The 27861-nt window shown below is 41.7% G+C and overlaps 1 protein-coding gene across 2 annotated transcripts in view; it reads left to right on the top strand.

Moving 5' to 3' along the window:
* Positions 1-677: 677 nt before the first annotated feature.
* The window catches only part of Srgap1 (SLIT-ROBO Rho GTPase activating protein 1), a 231485-nt gene continuing 204301 nt past the window's right edge, over positions 678-27861 (top strand). For both annotated transcript variants that reach the window (XM_048360376.1, XM_048360368.1), the window contains exon 1: positions 678-862. In XM_048360376.1, coding sequence (XP_048216333.1) covers positions 796-862 — 67 coding nt within the window. In that variant the 5' untranslated portion in view covers positions 678-795. The remainder of the gene's footprint in view (positions 863-27861) is intronic.

The raw sequence follows: 27861 nt of genomic DNA, 5'->3' as shown, positions 1-27861 counted from the left end.
CGGCTGCCGAGACCTCAACTCCGTGGTGGGCTGCGCCCAGGGCGCGACCGAGCTTCGCAGCAGCCACCTTCAAAGTCCAACGGCGGGGACTAGCTTCAGGATCGCGGGTCCCCCGGCCGGGCGGGACGATCGCAGTAGGGTTTGCTCGCGGAGGAGCAGCATCCACCCGTCTCCAACCTCTCAGCCTGGGTGGGACCGTTGAGCGCCGGGAGCCGGCGTCTGGAGGAGGCAGGAAGGGACCGCCGGGGCGCCCCAGCTGGGCGCGTTCCCTGACGCCTGGCCCTCCGCAGCTCGTTCTCCTCGGGGTCCCCGGTGCGGGGCTCTCAACAATGGTGTGGATCGCCGGCGCGAGCCCCGCGTCCGCCCAGCGGTCGTAGAGGAAGTGGCGGCGCTCGGGGTGGGGTGGGCCGGGAGACGCCCCCCCGCCTCCCCGGCCATTCGCTCGCCGGAGTTTGCGCGTCTTGGCCTCGCCGGCCTCGGGTTCCTCTCGGGATCATCGACGGCGGCTCGATCCCGAGAGTATGGTGCCAGCGCCCGGGTTCATCTAGTTCTTGATTCACTCTTTCTTCTTCCTCCTCCTCCTCCTCCTCCTCCTCTTCCTCCTCCTCCTTCTCCTCGTTCTCCACCTCCTCCTCCTCCACCTCCTCCTCCTCCTCCTCCTCTCCCTCCCTCCTCCCCCCTCCCCCGCCGGGGCTGCCTCTGGGTTCCCGGCGAGTGGGAGCGAGTGCCACAACTCTGCCTCTCCAAGGAGACCAGCTGGTGACCACCGAACAGAAACCCGGAACAAGCCGGATAATGTCCACCCCGAGCAGATTCAAAAAGGACAAAGAGATCATTGCCGAGTATGAAAGTCAAGTCAAAGGTAAGGATGGGAGCGGCTTGCCCGGCTCCTTTTGTGTGGTTTCTTGTCATTGTGCTCTTGGAGTTTGCCTGTGGAACTTGGGGTCGGCGTGGGAGGAAGGTGATGGGGGTGTGAGGGGTAGGGGGCACATGGAGCCGTGGCTGAGCCCTTCACACACACACACACACACACACACACACACACACACACACACACACACACACCTTCTCCCCGTGGGTGGGGTGGGTCGCCTATCAGCTAGTCCTAGCTCCAATCCCAGTCCCATCAAACCCACGGGGAACTGCATCCCGGGTGGTTTCCCTTGGGTGCCGGCTCGCATCTCCGACTGGGAGAGAACGGGCTTGAACTTAACCACCTTGAGCTGACAATTTACCCGGGGAGGCCTGGCGGGGGGCGGGGGGTCCAATCATCATTCTTTTGATATGAAATCATTGTCAAGGCATGGGTTTTGTTTTGATATCTCCCCCACCCCCACCTCCGGAGTGATTTAGTAAAGACTGGACAGCCCGGGGTGTACAGCTTTACTGAGGGAACCTTGTTTCAGACAGTCACACAGTCACACTTGTCTCCATTTATGAGGGCAAGTCAAGCCCCCCCCCCCGCCCCATTTTTTAAAAAATGAAATAGCTCCAGGAGAGAGCCTGGCAGTTCAATCCACCAGTGACTTGGTGGGTCTGACTCCTCCTTTTATCACTGGCTGGAATTCAGAGCCATCTTTCACACTCGGTAGAGAACATTGTTTCATCATGGACAGGGAAAGGCACCTGCGTGTAAAATGCTGGTTTGAATATTTCATCTAGAGCTTCAAAGCCAGTGCTGTGAGGACGGGGGAGAGAAACTTAATTCAAATTTATTAAGCATTTTTACTTTCTGTATATTATGGATATATATAATATATATTCATTTTTCTATTTTATAAGTATTTTTGGTTTGCTACTACGGTGTCCACTAAACATATGTATGTTTGCTGGTTGGCTTTTACTTTTATGTTTCTCCCCTCTGTGTGAGCTCTCTGGTTTAGACAATGGAAGGAGTGTTGAGATCTTGGTTGCTCCTTGGAATATGCAAGGTGAAGTTGAAAAGAATTGTCACGTGGACCCCAGTTTGTGGGGATACCCTCTTGAGAAAGAGCCGAGAGAAGGCATCACTCTACTTGCTTGGGAGAAGCAGCAGAAATGGAGTGTTCTTTTGTGGGCTCAAGTGTTGAGAATGCTGGGAGTTAAGAGAGGACCTGTGGGAGGTTGGGGGGGGGGGCAGCCAAGTGTGAAAGTGAATGGGGACCAACTCCCCTGGCCACACCTCTGCTCCACCTGAGATGCACACAGGAGATTCCTTTGCCCTCTAGAGTGGAGTGAAGCTAAAAATTGTTCAGGACATGGATTTAAAAAAATATTCTGCCTGGAATTAAGATAATGTATACTTATAAGAACTTATCACAGTGATTTGGATGGTGTATCAGCAAGATCTGCAATGCTTGTCATGGAGCTAGGGAAACTTTGTCATGAGGATTACCTTTCTTTTCGTACATCATGAGTCACCAAATGGCCGAAAGCCTTTCAGTTCTAAGGTAAGGCAGTGCTCCTGGTCACAACCACCACGACCCCTGTGCCGGGTTTCCACATGCATCTTCCGGTCTTCAGGCAGTCTGCTTTCCCTGCTGCTTGAAGCACTTTTATTTCCACACATCTCTTCTGGTTTAGTTATCTCTACTCTCAGGTCTACAGTCAAGTCTTGATTTGAATAAAAAAAGAAACTCCTTGTTTTTATTTTTGTTTTTTCTAGTGTGTAAGTTCTACCCTTTCATAGTTACTTGTAAGCTTGGGAGTTTATTCTGTTTATTAAAAATCAACTAGGACCTGTGCATTGACACACGTCTGTAACCCCTGCTACACAGGTAATATTGGTAGAGGGATCGCAGTCCCAGGCTACTCTTACTTCTGTACCCTACCCCCAAAAATGCAGACATTATTTTAAAAATGACTAATGAAAAAGGATTCAAATGGCAAGAGTATGTGGAGAGCCTGAGTTCAAACCCCAGGTCTGGGTAAGAAATGAACTCAATGAATGCGTTTACCAAAGCTAATCCAAGGGAAAATTATGAACACTGTGAAAGGAATTTTTTTGAAAGGAATTCTCTTTCACAAAAAGCGACCTTTGCCTTCTTCCCTTCAACACTCTTCCCTTCCACACCCTAGAGTCCTCAGGCCACTATAGGACTTCCCTGAACCTGCCCTGCCCTGCCCTGTGGTCACACTTTATCTTCCCTGGTAATCCTTTCCCTGGCTGGGTCTGAAGATCGTCCATTCATGTACAAACATAGGAATGGGAGATACAGCTGGGGAGGAACCAGGCACCCAGGAAATGGGACCTATTTTACCTTTGCTCCTAGACAAAGTGGAGGGGAAAATGGATGAGAAATGGATTTACTAGTGGCTGAAGCCTGCTGTCCTGGGCTGTGAGAGTAGAGACCGCTGAAAGGGACTGCATGGGAAGTCAGACTCTGGTTTTCCGTTGTCTGTGCTGAGTGCCTGTTGAAGTGGGAACATTTTAGCTTTGTGAGTACCTAGCCCAAATGGAAAGATTTGTGTGTGTGTGTGTGTGTGTGTGTGTGTGTGTGTGTGTGTGTGTGTTTGGCACAACCTATTCTAGCTAATCAGTTCACCTAATGATAAACAAAAGTAACTGATGTATTTGTTAGCTGAAGGTTACTCTGGTAGTGTGTAGATTTAATATAGAAGTCTCTTTCCAAAGGGTAGAGTCACTTCTGTTGGAATCTAGGTGGATGGAAGATTAAAAGAGCCATGTTGACTCCATGTGATCTTTTCACCTTCCAAGTTAGAATTGAAGTATTGCTATTACCCTGATTACCGCTGGATTTCTGAGATGATATTTTGATCTTAAGGAATGATACCTAATGTGGAATTTTTTTAGCCACTATGTAGTTATTTTGCAAAGCTTTTGGGGGTCATCATCATCACCCTTTATTATTAGTGAAAGAACACAGGTATTACTAAAAGAACATATTTGGGGCAAGTCACTTTCTCTCTGAGGCTTGATTTGCTTACCTGTAAAATGGGAGTTGGGGTTTTCTTAATCCTAATGGTCTTTGAATCTAATTGAAGTTGTCCATTACTTTGTAGACTCAAGAAGCTAAGATCAGGAGCATCATAGTGCAAGGTTAGATTTAGCAAAAAGTCGCTGAAACTTCTCAACCAATAAAAAGCCAAGTACAATCATATGTGTCTGTCACCCTAGCTACACAGGACATGTCAATAGGAGGACAAGGATCCAGGCTGGCCCAGGAGGAAAAAAAGCAAGACCCTATTCAAAAAAATAATGAAAGGGCAAGGGACTTGGCTCAAATGATAGAATGCCTGCCTAGCAAGTGCAAAGCCAGATTTCAAAACAAGTTCCACTCCCCCAAATAATAATACATTTCATAGTCTTTTTGAAAAAATATTTTTAAATTAGTGTAGCAATGGAAAATTTTAAAAAAGCACTTGTCCTTGCTAACTTGCTTCTGCTTCACTAGAAAATAGAAAATACTTGGATAGGAGAAATCAGTCTATGTATCTCAAATACAAGGTAGTACAGGGCTTCATTGAACATTCACTGAGTGAATAGATTAAGGTTTTGGAATGACAATTTGTCATAGTATCAATTAATATGGTGCTCATTCAGAACTACCTAGGGCATGCCACCCTGTATCACCTCAACATTCAGTTGAATTAAAACTATTAACAACTTTTGTTGAAAGTCATAGAGCTGGAAATAATCATGTATGTCCCACAGTGGCCACATAGTTAACTTAATTCTACCAGAGAACCAATGAATGGCTAACTAACTTGTACACATATAATGTTAGCCAGTCATTAACAATTGTTTTTGTGGGGTTTTTTGCCAGTCCTGGTGCTTGAACTCAGGGCCTGAGCACTGTCCCTGGCTTTTTTTTGCTCAAGGCTAGCCCTATACCACTTGAGCCAAAGCTCTACTTCTGGCCTTTTCTATACATGTGGTGCTGAGGAATCGAACCCAGGACTTCAAGTATACGAGGTGAGAACTTTACCGCTAGGCCATATTCCCAGCCCCTAACAATGGTTTTTGAAGATAATTTTTATGACATGGTGAATTATGTTATACTACCTGAACAGAAAAAGCCTATATAAATCATGTGTAAATATCTAAATGAAAGATAATCGTACCACAGCTTACATTACTGGGCACTGGTAATGGATTGGTCAACTATTACCCATTATGACTGCTTTCAATGGAAATACTAAGCTTTACACGTATCTGCGGACCTGAAATGCCTAACAGGGGAATGTCTGCTTAGCTGTCCTCCTTGATGATGATGATAATAATGATGACTTTATACTGCTAGGGATTGAATTCATGACTTTGTCCATACTAGTCAAGTGCTCTACCACTGAGCTGCACCGCTAGTTCCTGGAATGATGGTTATAATCCAGGAGTTAAGCCTTGAGAATATATGTAGAAGAGAGCAAAATAATGTTGCATGGATTCTTTTAAATTCTTTACTGATTTGTGTATGTGGGAAAGCTCAAGATGCAAGGATTTGGGGTATAGAAATACATAATGAGAAGTAAAAGGCTCTGATGTAGGCAGAGCATGAGAACATTCAAACTTTTCTGAATGATTGGGCTGCTGTTGGGAACTCTCTGAGGACTTTTCATTGCTACCATCGAAAGCATGGTGTTTCACCCTTAATACTTGCTGGGGACAACCAGCCTTATCTTGAGAAGTTGCTTCTGCCTCTATATATCCCTAGTAGTCCTCTCCTTCTCCAAAGATGGTATAAAGAACTACACCAACACCAGGCCCAATGGGGAGGCGGCATCCTCAAGTCTTCTTGGCATCATGGCAGAATGGCCAAATAAGCCCAGCAAGAACATTTTCAAATTACTCTACATGCCAGCTCGTGGACTGGCATTTCTAACTTCCTCCACAGCTGATCAGTGGAAGACCTCTGGACTTCCACCCCTGGCTTTTCTACTTCTGAAGGTGTGGCTTATCCAGACATCTTCCTCCCCTCCTCACCAGCAGTTAACATAGAACTAAAGATGTCTAATTATCTGAAATTGGGCCATATTCACTTTGGATGTCTGTCTGTGACTTTCCCTGTGTTTTCAGAATGAGCTTAAACCTTTAAGTGGTATTTACCCAAGGAAAGGAGTAGGAGGAAGTCAGTTTTCTTTTACATATGTAATGGTTGTCTGTATTTGTCTTTTGATATCTGTGCCAGCCAAAAAATTTTCTCCTGACAGGATCAATGATGGCTCCAGTTCAGGAACAGTGTAGTCAAATTACTATCTCCAAGCCCCTGGAAAGAAAGTCCAAGAAGTTAGTTGCTCTGGAGCAGCTCAACCTAGTATATGAGGATGGATCCCAAAATGTCCTGAGACCAAACAAGAGACAGGGTTGTATGGAGTGCAATTTATTGATTCTGATAGATTCATGGTCCTGAGCAGTAGGATTCCTTACAATTTGGGACCAAAAGACGTTTTTATATTTGTTTCAAGACAACATTACTGGTTTATCTTAAGGTATTATCAATGAGACAGACATATTCCTGGGGCTAGAATCTGACTATAAAGCACCATATGCCACTCTGATGGTTTTTAAAAATTCTGTTTATAGTTTACTAGGAAACTGTGCCAGAGAAAGTCATTAGGGCTATGACAATGATCGTGGTTACAACTCAAGATGGTGGCAGTCAGCTCAAATTAAATCCATGTTACTGGAGCAATGTATTTATTACTGCTAGAAGACTAAGTTTCTACCCTACCCATTCTGTTTTTTGGGTTTTGGGGGGTTTTTGTTTGTTTTTTTAGAGGAGAAGTCAATAAAAAGAAGTAGGTAGGGTGCTTACCTTTCTAGAAGGCACTAGAAGTGGCAAGATCTGGATTTTCATTGGCTGACTCCAGGTCTTGCTTATTTTGTGCCTGCTTCTTTTGCTGTTTATTGTTTTCACTTTTATCTTCTATAGGACAGATGGTGGATGCATCCCTTGCTCATAATGTAGTATTGAAAGGGGGTAGGTTTTGAGCACTCAGCAAAGAGAATTTATTAGCTTTTGTATACCTTAGAAAAGTTTCCCGAGTACAAAAAAGAGAAAGTTCATGAATCCCTTTCCCAATTGTCACTGCATTGATCATTGAGCATCTATTACAGTTACATGAAGAGTGTTTATGGGCCCTCCTCAATATATTATCAGAAGTCTATGTATGGAATATTTCCAGACTGTATTTTTCTTCAATTTAACATTTTAATTATACATATTTACCCGCATCCTCCAAATGCTTAATCTACAAATAAATATCTTATTTGAAGCTGGGAGATCTACTCTCTCTCAAGTCTGTCAAGCAGCTCACTCATTTCCTCTGGCAGGCTTGGAGTTAAACTGTGAACTAATAATATACAGAAAAATGGTATGTACCATCAAGTACAATAAAACATTACTTTTAATGTTTTTATGGCCATTCATCTTCTGGGTGTTTGTGATTTCTTATAATGACATGTCCTGTTTTCGAATCTCATTCATCACTTGAAACAATCCCAGTTAGATCGATGTGTATATAATAGACTTGATCCTGACTAAACTATCACTAAAAATTGTAGATTTTAGTAGTTCTTTAGAAAAGCATTTAGCCAGTCATCAGAAAGTAAGCCGAGTCCAGTCTTGGAAAAATATGTGTTAATGGTCTTTCTAAGACTTTTATCGTCAAAGGAATAATTTGTTACATCTCCTTGCATCATGACTGTTAGTGCTAATGAATCCCATTTTTCTATGTGTGTATGATTGTAGCTACAGGTATGAATTGCCCTGCTCTAGTTGTTTATTAAGGGTTGGCAATAATAAATCATCTGCCACACAAATGAAGAGATCCTTTCCTTATTGGATCTGTCTGTCAAAAGCATAATCTGCTCCTTTGCTTCCAGGCAGAACATACATGTATTATGCTCTAGTCGTTCTGTGTGGCTGAGATAGAATTCCACAGACTAGGTAATTGATAACCAACAACCCATTATTGGCACATGGTTGTGGAGGATGGGAAGTCAAAGATGAGAGGGCTGGCATCTAATGAAGGCCTTCATGTTGCCTCATCCCACAGTAGGAGAGTAAAGAGAGGGTATATATCACAGAGAAGGAAGAAGGAAGAAAAGGGGAAGGGAAAGGAGGGAAGGGGAGAAAAGAGAAGGAAAGGGAAGGGAGAAAGATGCAATTTGTGGAAAAGTAGTTGAAACATCCTATACCAGAACAAATACTCTTAATGCTCTTGTGCGCTGCTCCTGCAGATAGTAAGAGTTGCCACCACAGCTCCTTTGTTACTCCCACAGAATGGTAGTTGCTAGTGAAAAGACTCCTCTCTGTCAGGAATTTCTGGAGAAAGAAGTTCTATCTTTTTAGCTCTTTTCTGGATTTAACCTGTCTTCCCTTCCCTTTCTGTTGTTGGGCTTTGTAGGATGTTAGGCTTCATTCAAGTCAAGCCACTTAACCCAGGCAGAATCCACCAGAGTTTAAGCAACCTTTTGGGCCTTACCCAAGCCAAAACATTTGCTTTTCTAACAAGTTCCCAGGTGTTGTCTCAGTGGGTCAGGCACCACATTTTAGGAATCATTACAGAAAAAAAAAAATCAAAGCAATTTTGTAATTTCCTCAAGTTAGGCAATTTAGATGCTAATTTTCCTCCCAATTTCCCTAAGATCTTTACTTCTCTTATAATTACCCTCCCTTCCTATAAATGGACATTCAATCTTGGCGATGGATGATGATAGATAATGAATGCATCTTCTTCTCTCTGGCTTCGCTTTTTCTCCTCCATTTTCAAATTGTGTTACTCCCTGAAATTAATAAAGAGCCTTTCACAGCGGGACTAAATTGAAAACTAAAGTAGGGTCATGATGAGTGAACCTTTGAGGAATGAAGCTTCGGTTTACTTGCAAATGTGCATTGGAATGGAGGGGCCAGAACCTAGGGTCCCATGGCTGATGGGCTCCATCAGCTCCTGTCGGCTTCCTGTCTTCACCAACTCTGAAGACAGGCAACCAACTTCAAGCCTGATCTGGGAACACCTCAAGAGCAAGTGGTTTTTCTGTGTGTGCACTCATTCAAGTTAGTGTCAGAATGGGATTGTTCTATAAATAGAATTTTTTTATTATATTTCATGTGAGCTTTTAGTTGATTTGTTTGTGAAAACACCAGGTGTGAGCAATAATTACATGGCAACTACAGTGTACACGAAGGTTAGGATTTCAAGTTAACAATTGAGAGGAAAATGCAAGAACTATGCCCTGGAACTTAAAGCTCAAAAGTCAGAAATTACCTTATGGGGTTTTGTTGTTGTTTTGTTTTGTTTTTTGGTGATAGGCTAGGGCCTCATACTTCCTTATGACCAAGATCCAGTTGTGGCAAGAGTGCTTGCCTCGTATACATGAAGGCCTGGGTTCGATTCCCCAGTACCACATATATAGAAAAACGGCCAGAAGTGGCACTATGGCTCAAGTGGCAGAGTGCTAGCCTTGAGCAAAAAGAAGCCAGGGACAGTGTACTCAGGCCCTGAGGCAAGCTCCAAGGCTGGCCAAAAAAAAAAACCCCAAAACAACAACAACAAAAAAAAAAAACAGTTGAAAAAGGAATGGATGTTGAGAATAAGACTTTTTCCTTTCATCCTTTCACCCCTTCCAAGTAAACATAGACATGTAGTGAAATTCTAGTAAATTAAATGTGCCTGTGACATGACTCCATATTCTGTGTGTGTGTGTGTGTGTGTGTGTGTTTGTGTGTGTTGGGGGGCAGGGTTCTAGGGCTTTAACTCAGGGTCTGGGTTGTCCTTGAGCTTCTTTTGCTCAAGGCTAGATAGAGTTCTGCTACTTGAACCACAGCTCCACTCAGCTTTTTTTCTGAGTAGTTCATTAAAAAAAGTTTTTTAATTGTCAAGGTGATGTATAAAGTGGGTTACAATCACATACATAAGGTAGTGAGTACATTTCTTGTCAAACTTGTTACCCCCTTCCCTCATTTTTCTCCCACTTCCCTCCCACCCCACCCCCACCATGTCTCCCCTTCTCTGAGTAGTTTATTGGAGGTAAGAGTCTCACAGACTTTCTTGCCGAGGCTGACTTCAAAGTGCAATCCTCAGATCTCAGCCGTCTGAGTAGTTAGGATTACAGGCATGAGTTCCAGTGTCTGGCAAGATGTTGTTCAGAGGGTTTACAATTTTATAAGTCAGGTAATATGTGTAATTCTTTTTGGATAGTATCACTCCTTCCTTTGATTTCCTCCAGTTTCCCCCTTCCCATCCCTGCCTACAAGTTGCATAGTTCATTTTGTATATCGTGTATACTGAATACTATGGCTGCATTTGTTCACTCTTCCTCCCTCCATTCTTGCAACCCCTTTGCCTCCCCTGAAAAGACCCTCCCCTACAAAAAAAACAAGCAAAAACAAACACCATTACCACTGCTAACCTTCCCCTACCTCATGTTTCCATTGTGTTTTTAAGATGATTGAAAGACTTTATTTTGGGCCACTGGCCTCGATTTTTAAAAATAAATACAATAGAATTAAATATCATCCATTTACTTAACAAACCACGGAGTGAAGGTATTTCAGCCTAAGACACTTTGTGAAGTACAAGCTCCTCAAGGTCAAGAATGTGTTTTTTTGTTTTCTTTTTTTAAAAATTAAATTTTATTGATAAGGTGATGTACAGAGAGAGTATAGTCACATAATAAGGTAGTGAGTACATTTCTTTTCATATTTGTTACACCCTCCTTCATTTTTCTTTCCCTTCCCCAGTTCAGATAAGCATATATACAATATCCAGTGTACCAGAATCATATACAGTGACCACAGGGAGTACGTCAAAGGAAATTCACCTAGTACATTAAACATAATGACAACAGTAAAATACTCCTGTTTCCATCTCTTGGAGTTCATTTTGCTTAGCCTCATCTTATATAACCATATGTATGTAGCTGTTGAGCTACTGTGCTCCTGGCAGGTCTATCTTAGATCTTTTTATGTTTATTTAATAATTGTTTGGTTTTAGAGACATGATGTAAAGTCGCTGACCAAAACATGTAGGAATACCATTTGAAAAGAAGTTTGTTATTTTACAGACATGATTTCTACTGTTCTCCCCTTCCCCTCCAACAACCACATATCAGGGAGACCATGCGCCTTTGTCCTCTGTGCTCTAGGCTTGTCTCACTCAACATTATTCGTTCAAGATCTGACCATTTCCTGTGAATGCCATTATTTTATCATTTCTTTTTTTTGCCATTAAGATTACCTTTATTTTAAGTACACATTGAACAAGAGATTGATTATCTAAAGTCAAATGTAACACTTTTAAAAGTGTTAAACTTTTCTTATTAAGGCATTGGATCTGGATTGTGGTAGTTGCTTAGGCAGCATTTGTTGGATTAAAAAAAAATCAGTCCCCCCACCAAAAAAAAAAACACTTGTCCTGGACTGGGCATGTGGCTTAACAGTAGAGTGCTTGTCTGGCATGCATGAAGCCCTGGGTTCGATTCCTCAGCACCGCATAAACAGAAAAAGCCCTAAGTGGTGCTGTGGCTCAAGTGGTAGAGTGCTAGCCCTGAGCAAAAAAAAAGCCAGGTACAGTGCTCAGGCCCTGAATTACAGCCCCAGGACTGCCAGCAAAAAAAAAAGAAAGAAGAAAGAAAGAAACAAACAAAAAACCATGTCCTTTTGTGGTTTGTACCCTACCTTTAGCAATGGAGAACAGCTAAGTCAGTCGTGCATTAGACACCTTCATTTGATGGAAGTCTGGTGCCCCACGGGAATGTGGTGAACACTCATTGGAGAGATATGTGAGGTAGACTTTGACGGATGAGTAGGAGTTCTCAAAGCAAAGAAGAACATTCCAGGTAAAGAAGAGGCTCCTCCTATGACTAATACATTTCCTTTTAAGGAAGGTAGTATAGAGTCTTAAATGCTCTGAGCTATGTCTAGGAGGGCAGTGCTCTAGCATTACAGGTTACCAGACATGCATCACGTAGTGAAGTCCAAGTTCACTTCACACGCATTGATTAAATCTCACAAGAAGCACATGAGGCAGACACAGCTAACCCCATTTTTCAAATTAGAAAGTAACCGAGAAAGGTTTCCTATGCTGGAGATGGCTTGACTAGTGAGATGACAGCCATTATCTTATAGATACCCTGCTTAAGTATCACGTATGTGATTTATCCCTAGTCTGCAGCTGATGGAGAGCCATTGAGGGTGACAGAGTGAACTGCAAATGGGCAGGGTAGATTTAGAAGCCTTGAGCAGAAGGATTCTATTTAAAAGTCTTCTGTCCTCTTCAGTAGCATGTTGGAAGCCTGAATTCCATCCTTGACCTTGTGCCTATTAAAACATAACTTTGACCAGGTACTGGTGGTTTATGCCTGTAATCCTAGCTACTCAGGAGGTTGAGATCTGAAGATTGTGGTTCAAAGCCAGCCTGGGCAGGAAAGTCTGTGAGACTTATCTCCAATTTACTACTACTACGACTAAAGCCAAAAGTGGAGCTGTAGCTCAAGTGGTAGTGTACTAAGCTTGAGCAGAAAAGCCTCAGGGACAGTCCCAAGGCCCTGAGTTTAAGCTCCAGTACTGGCACACACACACACACACACACACACACACACACACACACATTATGACTTTGAAGAGTATATATAGACAAGGAAACTGTATTTACAGACAAGGAAACTATTTAGGTTTTCCCATTATGTGAAGACAAAAGATAGAATTAATAAAATAAGATATGATATACACCACAATATTATGATCCTCATTTCTAAGAAAATGGGATGGGAAATTTTATATCTTATCTGTACATTATTATCTTTTCTGAATTTTTTTCTAATAAATATGAATGACACTGATGATTGAATAAATGAGCATGTATAAAGTATTTTGTTGTTGTAATAGTATTACTTTTATAATAAAAGAGTTTGTCTACACACTCTAGTTATAATCATATGTGTAGCCACTTGTTTAATCTCTGTCCTCCACCAACTATGGTTCTTAAAGATCATATCTGTCATATCTGTAATGCTCCAGTATTGAGCATGGTACTTGGCAAACAGTAAGTGCTCTATCAATATAGGTTGGAACCCACAAAGATCAGATTTCTCCTATTTTCTCATGTTTCATTTTCTTAATGGGAGGGTTACCAATGGGAAACTGATAAAAGTGTCAGCTGTTCCCAATTGAGAATTTCAGTGCTCTTATCAGTGTTGAAATGTACAATAAATGAAGAAATTTTGTAGTATTATAGTGGTATGTTGTTGAACCCAAAGCATATTTATTGGCATTTTGTTTGTACCATGACACTGAAGTCATAATGATCCTGTCTAGGGGTCTTGGGTGTTATTTCTTTTCTCCACCAAATCTGGAATTATGAGGCAGGAAAAGTGGGAGAGGAGGTGAAGAAGATGGGCATAGCCTCCTGTCTACTAGCATGCTGACGTAAGAGGTCCAAGTAGGACTTCCGGCTAGGGGGCCTACCCTATGCCCATGAGGTCCTGTCCATCTGCTTCCCTGGCAAAAGGAGGACAGTAAGATAGAGGAGAGTACAGGTTTCTTGGGGCCAGAAAGGAAGAAGGGGAGCTGGAAATTGGCAGCCCGCTTGCAGTGTTTATGGGGTCCCCCTTATATAGGCAAGTCTGAGCTGTTCCGGCATCTGGCTGGAACTCTGTCCATCTCACCCAAGGGGAGGGGCACCTGGCTCTTGCTCAAATCTGCTCCAAGGTCGTTATTTATGGTAGGGCCCCTGTCTCTGTCTTCCAGAACCTTTAGGGAAGAGAAGGGATGTTGTCTTTGCCCGCCCCCTCCCCCTTCCCTGGCTGCTGTCTCTACCTGCGTAGGTTTTTCTGAGTCTTCCTCAATAGTTTTTAAGTTGAACAAGAACAGCTCCACAACAACAATAAAGTCATCGTCATCTCAAATATCCTCTGGACTATTTCTAAGGTTATAACTTTAAGAAAGAATGAAGGCTGGAGTATTGGCTCAAGTGGCAGGTCACCAGGAGCAAGAGAGCATGAGTCTGAGTTCAAACCCCAGTACTATCAATGTAAAATTTTTTTAAAAAAAATAGCAGGACAGATGCCAGTGGTTCACTTGGGCCTTGAAATCAGAGCCTGAGCACTGTCCCTGACTTCTTTTTGCTCAAGGCTAGCACTCTGCCACTTGAGCCACAGTGCCACTTCTGGCCGCTTTCTGTATATGTGGTGCTGGGAAATTGAACCCAGGCTTTCAGGTATATGAGGCAAGTACTCTTGCCACTAGGCCATATCCCCAGCCCCCAGTGGTTCACTTCTGTAATCCTAGCTACTCAGGAGGTTGACCCATGAGAACTTTGCTTCATAGCCAACGTAGACACAAAAGTCCTTGAGACCCTGTTTCCAAAATAGCTAGCATAAAGCAGGACTGGCAGTGTGACTCAAGTGATAGAGCACCAGCAGAGCAAAATAAAAGGTCAAGCAAACTAAAAGGGTGAAGCCCAGAGTTCAAGCTCTAGTATTGGCACAAAAGAGAAAAAAAAATTGGAGTAGGGAGCAAGGAAGGAAGGGAAGAAGAGGGAGGGACGGAGGGAGAAAGGAAGGAAGGAAAGACATTCATATTTCTAACAGCCTAGAAAGTGGGACAGTAAGAGCATATGTGTTATAGAAGGGCCCATAATGTATAAGAGGACGTAATTGAATCTGTGCTGAATTACAAATTGAAGGGTCTGTGCCATGTTCATTGTGATATATGTATTACAGTATTCACTATAAGCAGCCACTTCCTGAGGTTGCTCATCACCAGGAGGAAGTGAGGAATCTCAGCAAGAATTACCAGCTGTTGTTTATATAAAGCCAAATGATAAAATTCCCTTTATGAAAATAATGTGCTGACAGTAATATTTATTGTTTAAAACATAATAATCATGTTTACGCTATCTTTGAAATGGCTCTACAAAACTGGCTTAGATGAATGAAATAATATGCTTTTAAAGAGAAGTGTATGTTTATTTACCAAAAAACCGACATAAAAAATCTTCAAAGATCTCTTTACCAGAGCTCTCAGTTTTATAGAATTCAAGTGGGAAGATTGGAGAGAGGGAACGTTTTCACTTTTGGAAATAGAAATGTAGAAGTACAAACGAAGAAAATATACTCTCACGATACCACCATGAAACAGAGACCCTGTAACTTCAAAACACCTTAGTCTCCGCTTGATGGTGGTTTGGGGGATCTTGAGGATAGTGGTGAAATATCATAGGCTAGAAAAGAATAATCAGGAAGCTAAATGCCATCAGAACCACAGAGCCTGTGATGGGGAAAATCACATTTGGCAAAGTCTGCTAAGTGACTGCAAATGCATATTAATCGCATTTTATCAGCCGCTGGTACTGTCTTTATTACATAATTTGAATATTTATGACCCTGTAAATATGTTTAACGGTAAAATTACAGTGTGTGTGTGGGACTTAAATTCCAAAAAGCATGCAACCCTTTGATGGAGAAGAATTATGTTTAAATACCACAAAATTCAAGATGTTTCTGCCATTTAGCAGTAGTTTCTCTCCTGTGTGGTAGTATCTTTTCTAAAATACAATGACAATTGAGATAATAAATGAAAAAATTGACTTAAAAGACAAACCTGATTTAGGGAATCTATTATTTGTGCTATAGCATTTTTATTTTACCTCTTCGGGGATAAGGTACAAAAAATGTTTTCCTCAATACAGTTTAGATTGTTTGGGATTGAGTGAATCCTTATTTGCCCAGATATTACCAATGAACTTTAATGGTGTGTGTGTGTGTGTGTGTGTGTGTGTGTATGTGTGTGTGTAGATTCACTAGTGCTAGGCCCCAGTGGCTCACACCTGAAATACTAGCTACTCAGAAAGCTGAGATCTGAGGATTGTGGTTTGTAGCTTGTGCAGGCAGGGAAGTATACGAGACTCTTATCTCTAACTACGAAAAGGCAGGACACAGAGGTAGAGGGTCAGCCTTGAGCAAAAAAGCTAAGGGACAGCACCTAAACCCTGAGTTCAAGCCCCAGTACAAAATATATTTGTAAGAACTGGACTTCGGAATTTACCAACTCCCCTTAAGAAAAATACAGCATGGGATTGCTCCTTTAGTTTTGTGATTGGTAATTACTTTGTATATGTCTATTTTGTGGGAGAAACTTGACTCTCTGCTTTCTTTTTTGTAAACATAAATCTAGGAAAAGGTAATTTCCTCCTTTGAAAAGACTGATTGATTCATTGACTAATAACAATACTGTGGTGTGATCTCAGGGCCCCATGCTTGCTTGGCAGGCCCTTTGAAATATGGTTGTTTTCTGAAAGATATAATCTAATAGCATATACATGGTTCATAGTAGGACCCTCTCCCTCCCCCCCAAAAAAATCTCTAGCTAATAGTCACTTTTATTTTCAGTCTTTTATTAAAATGGAAGGAGGGACTCGTGCAAGTAAATGAATTGTTAGATAATATTTTACCTACTTGGTTACTCCTTTTGGGTTCAGTAATTTTTTAAAAAGTCACTCTCTTTCAGCTTACTTGCTAATAGCTGGTCCTCTACAACTTGAGCCACACTTCTATTCCAGCGTTTTGCAGAAATAGAGTATCACAATTCTCTGCCTGGGCTGACTTTGAATCTCACTTCTCTGATCTCACCTTCTAAGTAGCTAGGATTACAAGTATGAACCACTACCACCCTGCTAGATTCTCCAATATATTTGCAAATTATCATTTTATAAAACTTTGGTGTAGTTGTTTTGTTTTGTTTTTGTAGTGACCCAAGAGGGGATGGGGTAAGGCTAAGTTCTAAATCCAGTCTTCACTTAGCTTCTGGTCACATTCACCGGTCTGGTGCCCCTGTGATTTACCTCCAAGGCCTCGCCTCCGTGGTCTCACCTCTGTGGCCTCACTTTTATGGGGTGCTTAAGCAGATTCCCTGAAGTCCTCTCAAGTGTGTGGACAGTGCCTAGACTACTACCTGGGTCAATGATAGTTTGTATTCACTATGACACAGTTGACAAGATACATGCCATGTGCTGTGGGCTATTGAAAGGCTTTGCCTTCCACCATCCACTTCTAGGAAAATTAGCTCCTTAACAAAGTTGACAACATGTTGTGAACAAGTAGTAAGTCTTGTCGAAATTGTGATCAGATCAACAAAGGGAACCTGACTTGCATTCTGTTCAATTTAGAGGTTGATTCCATCAAATACTTGATTCTAAGGCCTCCAATATTTGTTTACAGACACCATTGTCTGCTGTTGTTTCCCTTACTAGTCTACAGCAGAGGTCAGCAGCCTTTGTTTCTCTAAAGAGGGAAGGAGTAAATATTCAGCCTTGTACTCTATAGACAGTCTGTCACAAATCCATCATTGAAGCCAAGACCGGTCATAAGTAATATGTAAATGAATAGCATGGCTGTGTTCCAAGTAATGCTGTTTTGTAAACACAGATAGTAGCAGTTTGCTAACCTCTGATGCAGATAATTTGAGGTTATGTTGGACTATCCTTTTTAAAAATTAGAGACAAATACTTGTCCCCATAGTTGTAATTACACATTATTTGGTCCTCCTATTCATTTCTAAGAATAGATTGGAGGTGATTAGAATCATTGCTCCCTTTTCTCTGGAACTGAGAAGATTTTAAGTTGTTCTGGACAGTGTCAAGTTCCTGGCTTTGCATCCAGATAATTTCACCTCCTCCTCAGCCCAGCTCTTACATACAAAGTCACGGGCTTCCAAGGTGACTTTAGCAGGGCTCCCTTTTCTCATTGGAAAAACATGATTCTTGCTTGTTGAGTTGCTGTGACTGTATGTATTTGAAGTGTGGGGCTCAGTGCATGAAATACATTTACTAATTAGTTCTTAAAAACTTGAGCTAGAACCACATCTTGAAGCTTAAAATAGTTTTTTTTCTTTTTAGAAAGTTTATTAATAGTTATTTAACATTTTTGTTTTATTTTTTTGTGAGGGAAGAAATGTACCTTGGTGTACTTATATTTTCTAAATTATTTGGAGCTATGCCTTACATAATGTGGTAAAAAACTGTTGGCTGTCCTTTATGTTGCTTGTTTATTTGCCACTACCAGGTCTTGAACTCAGAGCCTTGTGCTCTCACTTGTCTTTTACCTTCAAGGCTGAGCCACATCTTTACTTCTGGCTTTTACTGGTTAGGTGGAGATAAGAGTCTCAGGAACATTTCTGTTAAGCTTAGCTTCTAACCACAATCCTCAGATCTCAGCCTCCTGAGTAGCTAGGATTACAGGTGTGAACCACTGGCACCTGGTGGGGTTTTTTTTGTGTCTGTGTGTGCTTTTTGTTTTCCTCCTCCTCCTCCTCCTCCTCCTCCTCCTCCTCCTCCTCCTCCTCCTCCTCCTCCTCCTCCTCCTCCTCCACCTCCTCCTCCACCTCCTCCTCCTCCTCTTCCTCCTCCTCCTCCTCCTCCTCCTCCTCCTCCTCCTCCTCCTCTTCTTCTTCTTATTATTATTATATTATTTATTCAGGGTCATTTTTCTTTATAAAATATAGTGAAAGAAATTGTTGCAAAAAGATATATAAATTATTACAAAAAAAGACTGCAAAATATATTTACTGTCTTTGACTTTTAAATCCCCAAAGCTCAAAATTTCTTTTTTTTTTTTTTTTTCCAGTCCTGGGCCTTGGACTCAGGGCCTGAGCACTGTCCCTGGCTTCTTTTTGCTCAAGGCTAGCACTCTGCCACCTGAGCCACAGCGCCACTTCTGGCTGTTTTCTATATATGTGGTGCTGGGGAATTGAACCCAGGACTTCATGTATACGAGGCAAGCGCTCTTGCCACTAGGCCATATTCTCAGCCCATAAAAAAAGCTCAAGATTTCTAAAGGTCTACACTCCATTTTTCTGCTTATTTCTTTGGGAATGGGTAGTAAGCTGTTAGTGGGCTGTTACTGATTTCCATCTTGTCTCCAATTGCCCTTCCCATTTCCTCTGTCAGTCATGTATTGTATTGCTCTTCCTTTCTCTAACTCCTTCACAGAACTGTGGCTTTGGAAATAAAGGGTCTATTTTTATTCTCTTTTTGGTTCCTGGCTCTGATAGACCCTAGGTATACCTAAAAACATACCGTGCCAGGTGCTGGTGGCTCATGCCTGTAATCCTAGCTACTGAAGGCACTGAGGTGTGAGGATCACGGTTAAGAAACCATGAGATGCAACTTCAATTAACTAGCAAATAAGCTAGAAGTGGAGATGTGGTTCAAGTGATAGAATGCCAATATTGAGCAAAAAAAACCTAAGCAAGAGCATGAGCCCTTGAGTTTTGGCACAAAAAGAGAAGAAAAGAAGAGAAAAGGAAGGAAGGGAGGGAGGGAGGGAGGGAGGGAGGGAGGGAGGGAGGGAGGGAGGGAGGAAGGAAGGAAGGAAGGGAGGGAGGGAAAGGAAAAGAAAGGAAAGGGAAAAAAAAGAAAGGAAGAAAGAAGAGAAAACATATCAATGTGTGAATGAATGGTGGTTGATGCTTTCCAGGCCTCTCATCAACCCACCATCCTTTATCTGCATATTTGTACTCTGCTAGGTCCCTCTCAGAAATAAACCAGACTGGAATGGGAGTGGGTGGGGAGAGGAAGGGAGTTACTCCGGGAGAACACATTGCTGTCAACACTCTTTCAAATATCCATAACCCAAACAAGTACTGGATATTTTGGGAAGGCAACTGTGTTTCTCATCCTTCTTATTTTGTTGCTGATTGTATAATAGTGTTGTAGGAAAACAGCTGACAGTGCTGCCACCTTCAAAGCTGTCACATGGGCTTTCTGGAAATTGTCAAGGCCACACCTTGCACTAGTTGAAAGTCAATGGCATGGAGCTCTTAAGATTATAGTTATTTTCTGGAGTACACAGAATAGTGTGCGAACATCTGACTTGGCTGGAAGATGTCAACATTCTCTTGTGGGATAGTACTGATCACAGATGCAATGTAGTAAACCATGTATGGATATTTTAATGACACCTACACAGAATTATGTCATTCTGATGAAGACAGAAAAGAGTATCAGTATTTCATTTGCATAATCATACTCATTTGTAAGGACAAACATCTTACCAAGCCTCAATTGATAGTCTATACTAAGGGATTAGGTTTGGGGTTAGGTTTTGTTGGAGGGGACTGGTAAATTCAATAGCCTATTGACTAAATGCTGGCTTTGGGTCAAGATGTTTGGCTTGACATCCTGATTCTGTGTGACCTTGTTCAAGTTACTAAACCCCTTTGGGCCCCAGTATTTTTTTCTGTACAATGGGGGAAATAATTATACTGTGGCAAAACTTGTAAAGATTAAATATAATAATTCATTTGGGGCTGCTCACTAGCACCAGTGTTTCTTCAGTTCTCTTACTATCATTTGGTGAATGTGGGTGATTGGTCAGGATAGTAATGTTCTGGACAAAAATAGCATCCTTCAGAGTATCAACAGCAGTTGTATTTGAAAACTACTTGTATATGCAGAGTTTTAAATTAACATATTTTTCTCTTTCTTAACTATTTATATACATTTGCTATTCTGGGGTTTCTTTTTGAAATACAAATTTTAACTTTTAAATCTTTAAAATTGAGAGGTGATTTAGAGTTTACTAAAAATAAATTACTAGCTTGGCGCCAGTGGCTCATGCCTATAATCCTAACTACTCAGCAGGCTTAGATCTGAGGATCATGGTCCATAGACATCACAGGTAGGAAAGTCCATAAGACTCTTATCTCCAGTAAACTACCAAAAAAAGCCAAAGTGGAGCTATGGTTCAAGTGGTAGAGCACTAACTGTGAGGAGAAAAAAGCTCAAGGACAGTGCTCAGTCCCTGAGTTCAAGCCTCAGGACTATCACAAAAATGATTACTAAAACTCTATTTAAATAATAAGCAAATGATTGTAAACATTCTAATTCAGGTATGGTATTAGAAAACATAGAACTATCAATGTGGAAAATAAGTGAAAAATAATATAGAGTTGTATATATAACATAAGTAAATATATTCATTTTAAGTTTAATAGATAAATAATAGTTGAATTATGGTGTTATGATTAAAGATAGCTCCTGTTCTTTCTAGTTTCCAATGTTTATAATGTTACATGGGATTTCACAATTTAAACTATGTGCGTGTGTATGTGTAGGTAACGAGGTAATGGAGCGTAATCTCAGGGCCTGGGCACTTGTCTTTTTGTGCTCAAAGCTGGCTCTGTACTACCTGTGCCACAGCAGTTCTTTCAGATTTTTGCTGGTTAATTAGAGATAGATTCAGATTTATCTTCCCTGGTTGACTTTGAACCTTGATCTTCAGATCTCGGCCTCCTGAATAGCTAGGATAAATGTGAGCCATGAGCACCCAGTTACAATTTTTTTTTTTATGTAAAAGACCAAGTATGACTTATTTACTTTAATTGCTAAAATGATAGGCATCAAAAATTTATATTGAATTTAAGTATATTTTTGTTGTAAATAACAACTGTATTGACTTTACTTACAAGATATTGGTGAAAACCAAGTAACTACTTGGTAAATTAACTAAGTTCCTGAATGACTGAGAACAAAGAAGATACACCCCCTCCCCCCCAACTGAGTATCCAAACCTGCAGTATCTACACTGGGAGCAAAATCAGTTCTCTTGAAATGCTCACTGTGACACTTTGTATATATTTTGTAAAGGGACTGTTCAAGGCCAGCAACACAACCTTCTTTTGTGCTCAGCTATGGGGATCCTCAGGGATTGCAGCTGGTTCCTGAAGCATGCATGGAGAGAGCCAGCTCCCATCCAGGGAACAGGCAGAGCTGGTGCTTTGTATACTTGCAGTCAGTGACCACCTGCCAAGCCTATCTGCCTGCCCCATCATTCCCATCTAGAGTCAGGCCAAGAGAGAGAGACCTTGCTCATGGAACCTGAGTGTCTGCATTTTTCTGAAGCTTGCAAAGAATGATGTAGCAAGACATACAGAGATGAGGGACGAACTTACCTACATTCTATTGTGAAGGCTCATCTAGGAAACAGAAGGACCTGTCCTCTGGCCATCCCAGGCAACCTCTCCCTGACCCCCACCAAAAAAAACCCCAAAACCTTCTATGGAAATAGAACACATTTTTATAAAAGCAAAGGTAATTTACCAAGGTTAAAGTCTTTTCACCAGCCAGTATGAGAAAAACTTGGTTTTTACTTTGCTTTTGTGTTAGTACTAGGGCTTGAACTTAGGGCCAGAGCACTGTCCTTTGGCTTATTTTGCTCAGGGCTGGTGCTCCGCCACTTGTGCCACAGCTCCACTTCTGGTTTTTGGTAGTTAATTGAAGATCAGAGTCTCATGGATTTTTCTGCCTGGGCTGGCTTTGAACCTTGATCTTCAGATGTCAGACACCCTGAGTAGCTATGATTACAGGCCACCAGTGCCCAGTTTATTTGTTTAAAGAGTTCTATCTGGTAGACTTTGAGACATATAGGAAATGTTCTTAGGTCTTGCAACCAAATGTCTTCCTAATAAAATATTTTTTTAAATATTCAGACCAAAAGAAATAAATGACGTTTTGTATATACAAAATCATTGAACATATCAAAATGCCTGCAGCACCAACATATGTCTACCCACCAACAGCCTACCAGGGACTTGTTCAACATTCAACAAATAAACCTCTATTTTGACACTTCCTTTAAAGGGAATGCATAGAGCCAAGGGTGTTGTGGGCATTAGTCACTGAGCTCTTTACATACCATGGTGAAATAGTGTTGCTGATTTTGATTCCTACATTATTCCAGTAGAATTTTTAGATCAACTAAAGTTGATGGAGACCAACATAAGAGCTTTCAGATTTTCCTGGTGCTGTGCACATATAGGAATTTGGCAGAAATTCCATGTGTCACAGTACCTGAACTACTCAAGGATAATATATTGCTTAAGAAATGATAGTCTTAATGACCTGGCTCATCAAGTTAAAGTTTGATAACTCTGTTTTTTTATGTCTATAATGAGCATAACTTAAACGATCTTTTCACTAAAAGCTGTCAAAATTTAATACCAACTTGCAATTTTATTTTTTAACTTGGCGATACTGGGACTTGAACTCAAGGCCTTATACTTGCTAGCAGGTAGTCTACCACATAAGCCAAACCTCCAGCCCTCAAGATACAATTTGAGAAAAAGGGAAAACACATATCTAATACTATTTTTTATACTAGGCATTCTAGCTACACGAGAGGCTAAAATCTGAGGATCACAGTTCAAAGGCAGCCCAGACAGGAAAGTCTGTGAGACTCTTCAGTTAATCACCAAAAAGCCAAAAGTAGAGCTCTGATTCAAGTGGTAGAATGCTAGTTATGAGGAAAAAAGCTTAGAGACTACACCCAGGCCCTCTGTTCAAGCCCCAGGACAAGCACCAAAAATAAGAATATGCTTATTAAATGTCAACTCAAAATACTCTTTAGTAAAAAAATAAAAGACTAAGATGTGAAATGACTGAAAGCTATCTTTGTGGGGGGGGTGGGGTGGGGAGGAGAGGGTGTCTGGGGCTTGAACTCAGGGCCTGGAATTTCTCCTGAGCTTTTTTGCCTACTCTAACACTTGAGCCACAGCTCCACTTGTGGCTTTTGTGGTTAATTGGAAATAAGAGTCTCATGTACTTTCCTGCCAGAGCTGGCTTCCAATCAGAATCCTCAGATCTCAGCCTTCTTTGTAGCTAGGATTGTGAGCCACCACTGCCCAGCTCTTTTAATGATTTTGACCAGTGAAATCAGGGCCCTCAAAAGTTAGCTCACTTCCATTTTTCTGCTGGGGGTCAGGGGTAATCAAGGAAATTTTCACTTATGGCAGGAATTTGGGGAATGGATGAGGCTACCCATGTTTTCTAGAGGAGTTAGAGAAAGAGGAAATGCTCCCTGAACCACCTGGGTCATTGGATGTCAGAGGATCTACTTTCAGAAGTTCATGTTGCTTTTTGAGTTTCTTAAGTGTGCAGCTACTATGACTGGGATTTGAATTTAGGACCTTGCAATTACCAGGCAGGAGCTCTACTACTTGAGCCATTCCACACTCCTTTGCCTCCTATCTAGAGCTGAGGTTTTGTTCAGCTTTGTGATCCTGAGCTTCTAGTTCAGGAAAAAACCTTTGATTTGCTTTTTAAGGTTCCCAGCTCTTTATTCTTATGGCTGATCTTAACATTTGCTTTAGAACTGTCCAGCTCTTGCTGTGCTCTCTGATCTGCTTTGACAGATAAAACCTGGGGAGGCTCTATTTCTTCAGAGTTTCCTCATTTTGTTTCTCCCCATCTAAACTTTTTGAACTATACTTTCATTTGAAGCTTGCTCAATGTGTAAACTTTTACGATGACCTATCAGGTCAGCTTCTGCATATTCTTCTCTTGAAATGTTGCTGTACAATTGATTTTTCTCCCCTCAGTTCTGGGTGTTAAGATGCACACTGAATTTGTACCATTATTCCGTTTCTCCCTGGCTTCTCCTGTCTTGTCACCCGTATAGTCTCCACCCCCTGTTTTCAGATGATCATACATATTCTTCTTTTAGGGAGGAGGGAATATGAATCTCCAACTTCTTTGTGTGTGTATGGGCCAGTACCAAAGCTTGAACTCAGGGCCTTGTATTCTTGCTCATTTTGCTCATTCATGACTAGCACTGTATTACATGAGCCAGTCTTCTTTCTTTTTGATTAGTTGATCATAGTGTCCCATGGACTTTTCTGCCAGGCTGACTTCACTCATGATCCTCAGATCTCAGCCTCCTGAGTAGCTAGGGTTTTTTTTCTTTTTTCTTTTTTTTTTTGGTGTGTGTGTGCACATGTGCGTGAACATGTGTACATGCAGGTGTGTAGGTGTGCAGGTATACATGCTCATACTAGAGCTTAAATTCAGAACCTGTGCTTTCACTTGGGTTTTTTCTCAAAGCTGGTGCTCCACCAATTCTATACCCTCATTACTTTTTTTTGGACATGAGAGTGTCATAGAATTTTCTGTCTAGTCTGGCTTTAAATCTTAGTCCTCAGAGCTCAGCCTCCTGAGTAGCTAGAATTTAGGTGTGAACTACCAGCAATTGACCTTCCAGATTTTGAACTGGCTTTCCAGAGACTCTAGAGCTCTCTATGAAGATCCTGAGTTGGTTTTTTAATGTATTACGCTTTTGTAGTTTTCCTATTTCTATGGGTTTAATTTCTGCTCACAGAGAGCAGCTGTTTTTTGCAATATCAGACATTGGGTCATCTTAATCTCAATATGCCTAGATTAGTTACTTTTTCCCCTTTGTGATGAAATATCTGACAGAAACAACTTAATGGGATGACTTTCTTTTGACTTTAAATTTCACAAGGTTCAGTCCATGGGTGCTTGACCCCATGTGCTTGAACAGAACAGCATGGCAGGCAGAGCATGTGGTGCAGAAAAGCTGTTTTTCTCTTAATGGTGGGCAAGAAGCAGAGACTGAGTCAGAAAGAGGCCTGAGACAAGATCATCTCCAACGACCCACCCCCACCCCATGACCTCCTCCCAACCTAGCCCCATCTTCTACAGTTTCAACTTCACCGAAATAGCCCTACCAGCTGCTGATGAAGACTTCAAAAATGAACCCATGTGAATATTTCTTTTCTCTTTTTAAATTTTACTGTTATTAGAGAGATGATACATAGAAGGGTTACATTTACATGAGTCAGGTAATGAGTACATTCCCTTGCATACAATGTCATCTGTTCCCTCATTTCCTCCCAGTCCCTCCCTCACATGAGTTGTATAGTTCATCCATGTCCAGTGAGCTCTACTGCTGCACTTTTTCACCCTTGTCCCCTTGACTTCTCTGCCCACCCCCTCCTTTCCTGAAGTTATAGACATGAATATACTATATATAAAGTAAGGAAAATAGAATCCTCAAAAAAGAAAACCAAAGTCTTTCATGTTCATATGTTGGATTTCGTTTCAGTATGTATAATGTGTGTGTGTGTGTGTGTGTGTATGTGTAAATACTGTGTAAGTTGTCATGTCCTATGGAGTATTTCATAGGCATGCCATCATATTCCTGTCCTGTTCCTCCAAGGCTCACGTTCATCTCATACTGCAAAATACACAGTCCATCTCCACAATCCCCCAAAGTCTTAATAGTTCCTGCATTGTTCAGAAGTCTATGTCCACAGTCTTTACTGAGACTCAGAGCAAACTCTTAGCTGTGAGCCCCTGGGAGATACAATAAAAGATGATATACTTCCAACATACAGTGAGAGGCAATGAGAGAATAAAGGGACAGATAGCAAACCCCAATAGGCTTCTTGTCTGGCATTTGTGGGACATGGTCTGATTAGAGCACCAAAGGCTTTGACAGCCCTGCTTCATGGCCTAGCCATTTGCAATCCATAGGGCCTCTCTTCTCAGCTGGCTGTCCTCCTTCCTGTGGCTTTCCTTGGTAGCTGGTCCCTGTTCCTGGCATTTCCACCATTCTGGGGTCTCCATTGCAGCTCAGATATCATTCTCATAGTGTCACACATCATCCTCTTGGGGGCTGCCAACACTACAGGGATCTGACCCTGCCACAAATCACCTGGCCTCCCTCTTCCTTAGAAATCTCAGTGGAAATCTTCCATGACTCAGTTATTCTTAGGTTCTGCATACCTGCAAAAACAGCAACACCAAGGTTTGTCACCAGCTAGAGCAGTAATCAAGTCCTCTGGAACCCTGAGTGTCCTCCCTCACTTTTGAGGGCCTGGGTAACTGGGAGCTAAGCCACTTTCATAGGTAGCCTCAGTGCCCCCAGGCTCTCTTCTAAGTGCCTTTGTAATTTTACTCCCAGCTGCCTGAGGACACAGTATTCCTGGGTGAGGTCTGGTTTCTGAGATGCCCTCAAGACATCTTCCCTGTTGTCTCCTTGCTATATACTTGGTTTTTTTTCATGGCTTCCCATTTCTTGAGCAACGACATCTTCCTAGTCCTCAACTTTCAACTCTTTCCTTCTTGGAATGAGTTTAAAAATCATGCTTGGTATTTTGCCCCCAATTCACACTGTAAATGTGACTAAAGACAGCCAGCAATAAGCATGCCACAGCCTGAATGTTGTGCTGTCTTGAAATCAATTCTCTTAACTGAGTGAGCTCATCACTTTTTAAACTCAGCTTCCCACAAAGTCTCAGGACTCAGACAAAACATAGACAAATTCATTGTTAGAATGTGACATAAATAACCTTTAGGCCCATTCCCAGTAGATCCCATTTTCCCATCTGAAGCCTCATAAAACTGGCCTTTTCTGTCCATCTTCCTGGAGACATTGTGGTCATCTGACTTCCCACCAGAATCACCCATTGAACTTACCACATTCTAAGGTGTCTCTAACCTCCATCTCCAATCTTTTCCTTCCAGTTCCAAAGGTTGAAGAACCACCTGATTATGCTTACTTAAAGCAGTGAGCCCTAATTTTCTGGTGCCAGTTTTCTGTATTAGTTACTTGTGTTTCTGTAGCAGACACCATTTAAGGGGGAAGGATTTATTTTGGCTTATAATTTCTGGCCCCATGTGCTTGATTGGGCAAAACAGTATGGTATAAGAAGTGGAGGTGGGGGAGGAGGAGCTCTTTTTTACTTTTTGATGGACAGAAAGCAGAGAGTGAGACAGAAAGAGGCCAGATACTGCCAGGGACCCACCCTCACTGATCTTGTAATATCTTGAATTTCCTCCCAATTGCTCTACCAGCTGGGGATCAAGCCTTTAAATCATGAGGCTGTGGTGACATTTCATATTCATGCTATAATAATGGTGGATTTTCTTTCCTAGATTGGTTTGCTGTATAGCATGGGATGGGCCAGATCATAAGGCTGGACATGACCAAAGTTGCTTCTTTCCTATCCTCCCATCTTAGGGAAGAACTTGACAAGAACTTCACCTCTTTCTAAAACCATTGCCGATTGTCATGGCCTATTTCTTGCCTTTCTGTGTAAGAAGACTTTCTTTTTCACCAAGAGA

This window comes from Perognathus longimembris, chromosome 1 (assembly GCF_023159225.1).
Source record: "Perognathus longimembris pacificus isolate PPM17 chromosome 1, ASM2315922v1, whole genome shotgun sequence".
NCBI lineage: Eukaryota > Metazoa > Chordata > Mammalia > Rodentia > Heteromyidae > Perognathus > Perognathus longimembris.
This window is presented reverse-complemented; position numbering and strand designations above follow the sequence as displayed.